The 7,751-nt window shown below is 40.8% G+C and overlaps 1 protein-coding gene across 1 annotated transcript; it reads right to left on the reverse strand.

Annotated features, from left to right (window-relative positions):
* Window positions 1-4,032: 4,032 nt before the first annotated feature.
* Window positions 4,033-7,237, reverse strand: LOC140796165 (tubulin alpha-3 chain-like). The gene is made up of 5 exons (XM_073149067.1): window positions 6,954-7,237; window positions 6,176-6,390; window positions 5,890-6,089; window positions 4,626-5,134; window positions 4,033-4,532 (listed from the first exon to the last, which is right to left on the reverse strand). The coding sequence occupies exons 1-5, from the start codon at window positions 7,064-7,066 to the stop codon at window positions 4,217-4,219; spliced, it is 1,353 nt and encodes a 450-aa protein (XP_073005168.1). The 5' UTR covers window positions 7,067-7,237; the 3' UTR covers window positions 4,033-4,216.
* Window positions 7,238-7,751: the final 514 nt, after the last annotated feature.

Below are 7,751 nucleotides of genomic sequence, written 5' to 3' on the forward strand. Positions count from 1 at the left end.
TGGAACACGCGGCTTACGGAGGAGCAGGGAAGGATGTGGATTTTGCTGTTTAGTGACCAACTGCAAACCTGAATTGAATTTTTTTTTCTTTTTTTAATTATTAATCTTGAGTTCGAGTCCAAACAATAGTAATAAAAATTCACCATATATCAAATCCCAATAGTGATTAACGGAAGAAAAGAGGAGAGCCTACACTGGTGGGGCTCTTGCTCGATGATGGCCGATAGCTATGATAGACCGGCATGCTTACAAAAAAAGAGAGAGCCATCGATGGCTAAGACAGAAATGTGGAGAAAGAGACTATAGAGATAGGGAAAAACTTAATCTAACTAAATTCATCTCATATATATTTTATTTTTTATTTTGATTTTGAAATTATAGGACCAAATTTGATAGAAAAGCTTTAATATTAGTCTTTCCTATCAGGACTTATAAAATTATGTTTTTTAAAGTAAAAAGAGCTGAGATCAGCTATTAATGATTCTGTCTAAGGAATCAGTAGAAGAATCCTTCAAAAGAATATAACAAAGTTCAGATGGGAATAGATCGCCCGATCTTAAAACATAAAAATGGGCTGCTCTCCTCCCTGCCTAGCTGCCCGATCGACGATTATATTCTCCATAGACTTGAGAGATCCTAACATCCAAAAAAACAAAAAAAAGATATGACATTCAAAGACTATGTTCTAAATACACCATGGAGCTAATGTCTTCTTTTAAAAAAATTTGTGCCATCTTCGCTGAATATCAATCTATGATGATCTTGCTTCCCGAGTTTACCAATTGCAAACCTAATTAGATCGCTCATGCCTTAGACAACAACGCTAACATTGTCGGGGTCCACTGCTAAGAGACCGCAAGGAGTGTGCTTGAATTAGAGCGGAGAATGATATCTGCCTCTTATTGGCATACCCTGATAATACACAAACAATCTATAATCCAATCTTGATGCTAGGCCACCTACTTTCTCTATAGCCTAGGTGGAGAGTCACTTGTGGCCTAAGGGAATAGTTATAGTCAGTGGTGAGAGGAGCAACCTTGTGGGGCTTACTCCTTGGCCAATTAAAAGTTCCTCCAAAGCAACTTGTATTCCTTTACTTTTATGGAAGCCACAAACTAGACGAGTCGACCGTTAATCCTATTATTCCTTTTCAGCTCCTTATACTGCCGGTAGATCTTTGGCGCGGTCCACCACCTCCCTATGAGCCGACTCAATCTCATCCCAAAGCTCTCGAGCGTAATGACATCTAAATAAAATGTGATAAGTAGTCTCAATATGTAACCCACATAGAGTACAAAAGTCCTTAGGCTCCATCCTCATCTTGTATAAGAAGGATCGTGTTGAGAGTCTATTCCACAAAAGATTCCTATAGGAGGTGTGCACACGTGGAGCGACCACAAGGCTCTACAATGTCTTTTTACCTAGCCAAAAATTTTAAAAAGTAGAGGATAAGAAGGAATAGATTAAAGAAGCCTAAGACTCGCTCTTGGGGTGCGGCCACCAAATCCACACATTGGCTATGGTAGCATCCCCTAAAGCGAGCGATGTAATGTCGAATGCAAGATACCAACCACTATCCTTGATAAGCTAATTAGTAAATCAGTTGCTCTTAGCTATCAAGTTGGCCTCCAATAGCTTGTTATTCTATTGGCGAAGGTTCCAAAACTGCCTATTCCATGGGATGCTCGTGACCCACGGCTCCATAGTAGCCAAAGTGGTCTTCTTATTCCCAATGAGCTTCATGCACTTCATTCGAATATTTATAGCCATTTTGCATAAAATGCAGCATATCCGATAAATATTTTTAGGCACTCGAGCTCCCAAGGATTTAAGACCCCATAGTACTTGACAGATAAGATCCTAATCTAAGGTCTGTCCTTATTATTGGAGACCTTAGGAACAAATTTGCTTAAGAGAGCACCCCTAATAGTCTTGAACTTTTTCACTATAAATCCACATTCCACTTTCCGTTTGGATATAGTGTCCCAGTTCATGAGGTGGAGGCCTTTGCCCTTGCAAGAATCTCAAAGGAAAGCCCTTCTTCATGATCTCTTCCAACACTTAATTAGGAATCTAAGTGCACCCAAGCTAGTACGTGGGAATAGACATAAAAGCGGAGTTGATCAGTATCACCTTCATACTATAGAAAGCAGACTCCCCTTCTGACCATCCAACTTCTTACCTTATTCTGATTCCAATAGCCCTTTGCACTCCTTGACATTGACTTGGCCACCGGAGGTGAGTTATGAGTCACCCATTGAAAGTCTGAAAGTAAATCATTATTCACTTGCTTATTAAAAGGGTCGGAGAAAATCTAAGACACAAAAATGAGTAATTATGGAAAAAGTGGGTCTCCTTGTCAAAGGCCCCGATACAGCACAATCTAATTAGTAGGTTTTCTATTGATGAGGCGGGTTGTGTTTGTTACTAGACAAGGATATGCCACTTTCTGAGCAGCTAAGGTGTTGTTAGATATGTTTCTTTCTACAACAAAGCAGTATGCTCGGGGCCGACAAGTCTAGAGAAAAGACTTTTCAATCTTAGCAATAAATTTGTGGATGACATTGCATAAAGAAATGAGCCGCTAGTCCTTCATTATTGTTGGATTTTTCTTTCTTTGGTATCAAGGTGATGAAGTGTTCCCTATTCCAAGCAAGGAGGCATGGTTGAAGAAAATGCATAATAACCTCACAAAAGCTATCACTCAGCATTGACCAATACTTAGACTTAGAACTCTACTTACATATCATCAGACCCGACGCTTTGCCATAAGGGAGACTCCACAAAGCTTCTTTAATCTCCTTCGATGAGATGGGGTCTCCAGACCCACTACTTCCAACTCTAAGATGCTCGAGAGATTCGATCACCAGCCACTGTTAGAGAATGCTTTTCAACCTCAAGAATTTTGCACTCACACCCCCTTCTCAAGCAAGAGACCAACAGTGTGGTTGCACCTCATAATTGTTGCCATGAGGTGAAAGAACTTTGAATTGCTGTCATCCTCCTTCACCTACTTGAGTCAAGATCATTGGAGCCATTTGATATTGATATCATTCGACCCGACGCTTTGCCATAAGGGAGACTCTACAAAGCTTCTTTAATCTCCTTCAATGAGACAGAGCCTCCAGACTCACTAGTTCCAACTCTAAGATGCTCGAGAGATTCGATCACCGACCACTATCAGAGAATGCTTTTCAATCTCATAAGGATTTTGCACTCACACCCTCTCCTCAAGCAAGAGACCAACAGTGTGGTTGCACCTCATAATTGTTGCCATGAGGTGAAAGAACTTTGAATTGCTGTCATCCTCCTTCATCTACTTGAGCCAAGATCACTGGAGCCATTTCGTATTGATACGGCGGCTGAGTGCAGATTTTCGATGAAGGCATTTCAACTTCACCAAAATCAGCTTCTCCAATTGCCCTTTAGCATCCAGCTTCTCCAATGTGTCAATGGACATCTTGGCAACCTGAAAATTAGCTTCCAAGTTACCTACAGCAGCTGAACTCCACTTCCAAAAGCATGCAGAGGATTGCCCGTTTGCACCCCCCCTCCCACCCCTACCTCATTCACAATTTCCTCACAGCCCACATGTTCAATCAAAACAGCTCGAACCTAATAAGTCGAGCCCTACGTTGCCCATTATAACTAGTGGATCATATGCATGAAAGTGAGACTGCTATCTGTCTATGGGTGAAAGAATTATTTTCATACTTCTACTTTGACTTCTATTTCTCTTCTTTTTTCCACGTGCCTAACTGAGTTTGTAAAATAGTGGATCAATTAAGAAAATTGTGATGGTCTAAATTCCATTTGATTGAGACCGTTTAATTCCCACTGTGGTGGTCTAAATTGTTGAAATAAATGCTGATACTCATTTCTCGATTGAAATGGGGTTCATAATAGGATGTATGAAATTTTCCTAAATGAAACAGGGGTAATCTCACTCGTTGTCAGAAGAGGAGAAATAAGATTGTATGCCCCCATAACAATACACCTCCCTAAACAAACATACAGAAGGATAATTAGAGATATCAAAAATTAAATATCATTTTAAAGCAAACGTAGCTCGAAAATGCCAACATTCCATTGTTTCATCAGCAAGCTGACAGTACAAAAGCAAGACAACAGATGACAAAGAAAGATAGGAGATTAGATATAGCATATACTGCACAAGCCAATCGCAAACCATAACTACTAAGTGATACTAACAACCTCAATAATCTTCGTCCTGATCCTCCTCATCATCTGCACCCTCTGCTCCAACTTCTTCATAATCTTTCTCGAGGGCAGCCAGATCCTCTCGTGCTTCAGAAAACTCACCTTCTTCCATTCCTTCACCAACATACCAGTGGACAAAAGCTCGTTTTGCATACATGAGATCGAATTTGTGGTCGATCCGTGAGAACACCTCAGCAACGGCAGTATTGTTGCTGATCATGCACACGGCACGTTGAACCTTTGCAAGATCACCTCCAGGGACCACAGTTGGTGGCTGATAGTTGATCCCACACTTGAAACCAGTAGGGCACCTTCAAGTAAGTAGAAGAGTCAACATCCGAGTAAGATAATCTGGTAAAAGTTGCAAATCAAATTGAAATGATAAGTAGAGAATGGAAGCTCACCAGTCAACAAATTGGACAGTTCTCTTGGTTTTAATGGTTGCAACTGCAGCATTAACATCCTTCGGCACAACATCTCCACGGTACATCAAACAACATGCCATATACTTACCATGCCTTGGGTCACATTTTGCCATCATGCTGGAAGGCTCGAAAACAGCATTAGTGATCTCAGGTACTGACAACTGCTCATGGTATGCTTTCTCAGCAGAGATAACAGGGGCGTACGAGGAGAGCATGAAATGAATTCGAGGATAGGGAACAAGATTTGTCTGGAATTCTGTGACATCAACATTAATTGCTCCATCGAACCTCAAAGAGGTGGTTAATGAGGATATGACCTGGGATATCAACCTGTTCAAGTTGGTGTAAGTAGGCCTCTCAATATCCAGGGATCTCCTGCAGATATCATAGATTGCCTCATTGTCCAGAAGAACTGCAACATCTGTGTGCTCGAGCAAGGAATGGGTGGAAAGAACGCTGTTATATGGCTCCACAACTGCAGTGGAAACCTCAAAGCCAGGCAGGTTTTGCAGGATAAGTCGACTATACCAAGACAAGCTTTAAAATAAGGAATATTAACTGCATTCAACGATCCAACCAGTAGCATCTACTGATGATGTCATGGGGCACGAAAGACTACTTATTATATATGGGCATGCCTGCACATGGACATAGTCGCAGATCTCAGCATGACCATTTTGAAAAATTGATCTATCAGTTAGCAACTTTGGTCAAAGGACTGAATTGTTGCAGTGAAAGGTGAAAACTTGGTAGCATATGCTCCTAGACAAAAGTGAAGTAAGAAGTGATAAGACTCTAACTTTCTGGATTCCTAGATGTTATAGTTTCTACTTGTTAATAATGTACAAATGCTCAGGGAAATGGACACAGTAACTTGCAAAAGTCTCACTACTGTAAGAAGTCCATGATAGCATATCCAAGTTTGATAATGCACAACCATATCTAAACACAAATAATTCTAAGAATTGAGATGAAATCATACTTAAACAATATATATTATGTAACTTCGGCTGACAATTTGCTCACACAGTTTCCCTTTTCATGGTATGCTGTTGAAATAACTACATGCACATTACCATTAATAATTTGCTATGCAGTCAAACTTCATTGACTATTAAAAGTTTATTACGAACCTTCTATTGTTTAATGAAAAACTTCACATGACATAGCATATCATTGAATATTCCTATGCAAATAACATGAGAACTATGATAAATTCATTAAAATTTAAATATTGCTATACCTGTGGGGAAGGATAGATGGTAAAGCCAAGCTTTGACTTCTTTCCATAATCTACAGATAAGCGTTCTAATAGCAAAGAACCCAAGCCAGATCCAGTGCCACCACCGACAGCATTAAAGACTAGAAATCCTTGCAAGCCAGTGCAATTGTCAGCCAACTTCCGCACACGATCAATACACAGATCCACAATTTCCTTCCCAACTGCAGCAGAACAAACCAATCAAATTTAACATCAGGATAACAATAAAAGGACTATAATGGGGCATGAAAGGGTGTGGGTGCATTACCTGTATAGTGCCCTCGTGCAAAGTTATTAGCAGCATCCTCCTTTCCAGAGATGAGCTGCTCTGGGTGGAATAATTGGCGATAGGCGCCTGTCCTCACCTCATCGATGACAGTCGGCTCTAAATCGACAAAAATGGCTCTTGGCACATGCTTTCCTGCACCAGTCTCACTGAAGAAGGTGTTGAATGCATCGTGCGCTACCCCAATTGAGTTATCACTGTAGAATGGATCAAGAATAGGGTATTAGCTGCATCAAACAACACATAAACAGAACTGAAGGGAAAATATGACTAACAGACCAATTATACCAAATAAAAGAAAAAAAAAACCGAAATTGGTTGATAACACCTGACAAATACTCATGCAAAAAGCAAATTCAAAGAAAAATCAGTCCAAATTAGAACGACACAGAATCGCATATAGAGAATTCCAAAAAATTGATAGGTCTACCAGATACGCTGCAATCTTTTTGTGAAAGGAAACAAAAGTAAACACAATTCTTCCCTTGGTCTTTCCCCTCGCCCAAATGAAAACAGAATCCAATCCATATAGACCTCAGAAACAAATAGACCAAACTATTTTTTGCAAAAAGAAAATCGAGAAATGGAAACATTTCGCCGTTCATCTGTCATCTGATAAGCACGACTTCTTGCTCTTAAATGCAAACAACAGTAAAATCAACCAAATTTAACCATTAAAAGACGAACCCACATCAAAGAATATAGATCTAACCGAAAAAAAAAAAGAAAATGGGAAAAAAAGGGGGAAAAATAAACGAACCTTGGCATGATGCCATCCGGCTGAATGCCATGCTCGAGGCAGTACAACTCCCAGCAAGAGTTCCCTACCTGGATCCCCGCCTGCCCGATATGGATGCTTATGATCTCCCTCATCTCAGCCGCAAAACGAAATCCTAACCCTAACCTTAGATCTGTTTCGCTCTTTCACTCACGCAACTACGGAAGGTAATAAAAGACGAAAGAGGGAACGGTGCGGCTTTAAAGGACGTCAATCGAAACAAGAAGAAGACAGCGAGGCAACGAAATATATACAAAATACGGGGTACTATCTGCATATCGCTGCCCCACCGCAGATAACGTCGAGATATTTTGAGTCTTTTCCACTGGAGATACCCGAAAAGTGAAAACCAAGGGACGATTTTAATAAATTCGAACAAAGAGGAGGTTTTCTGACTAATGTACGTGCCGATATGCAAAAAGACACCCTGCGATATTTACAACCGCCTGAAGTTACTAAACTACCCTTTCCTTTTATAGACTCTGCAGCTGCTATTCTGTCATTCCGTACTTTATTGAGGGTAAAAAGGAATAATCCTGACTTTACCGGTTGCAGCGGATGAGGACAAGCATGTGAGGGGTGAGCTGTACCACGACCGATATTTATCAAAAAAGTCCTCAACTTCCCACCAAATTCGGAATCAGGATCGCGTCGGTGGCGCGGTATAAGTCGGTGGTAGATGGGCGATCATGGGGAATCTCGGCCGTCCGTTTGTGCCAAGTTGGATTAGAGATATCTGAGGGGTGGCCCACGTGCGAATGCGAGTTGTGAACTGCCCAA

Source organism: Typha latifolia, chromosome 10, assembly GCF_019914945.1.
Source record: "Typha latifolia isolate L0001 chromosome 10, TyphaL0001v2, whole genome shotgun sequence".
NCBI lineage: Eukaryota > Viridiplantae > Streptophyta > Magnoliopsida > Poales > Typhaceae > Typha > Typha latifolia.

Excerpts from the sequence above, each read along its gene's own strand:
- LOC140796165 (XM_073149067.1), bottom strand. The coding sequence starts at position 7,066 with ATGAGGGAGATCATAAGCATCCATATCGGGCAGGCGGGGATCCAGGTA. Across the intron at positions 6,391-6,953 it reads CCGGATGGCATCATGCCAAG|TGATAACTCAATTGGGGTAG; the intron begins GTTCGTTTATTT and ends TCCATTCTACAG. Across the intron at positions 5,135-5,889 it reads CCATCTATCCTTCCCCACAG|GTTTCCACTGCAGTTGTGGA; the intron begins GTATAGCAATAT and ends CCTGGCTTTGAG.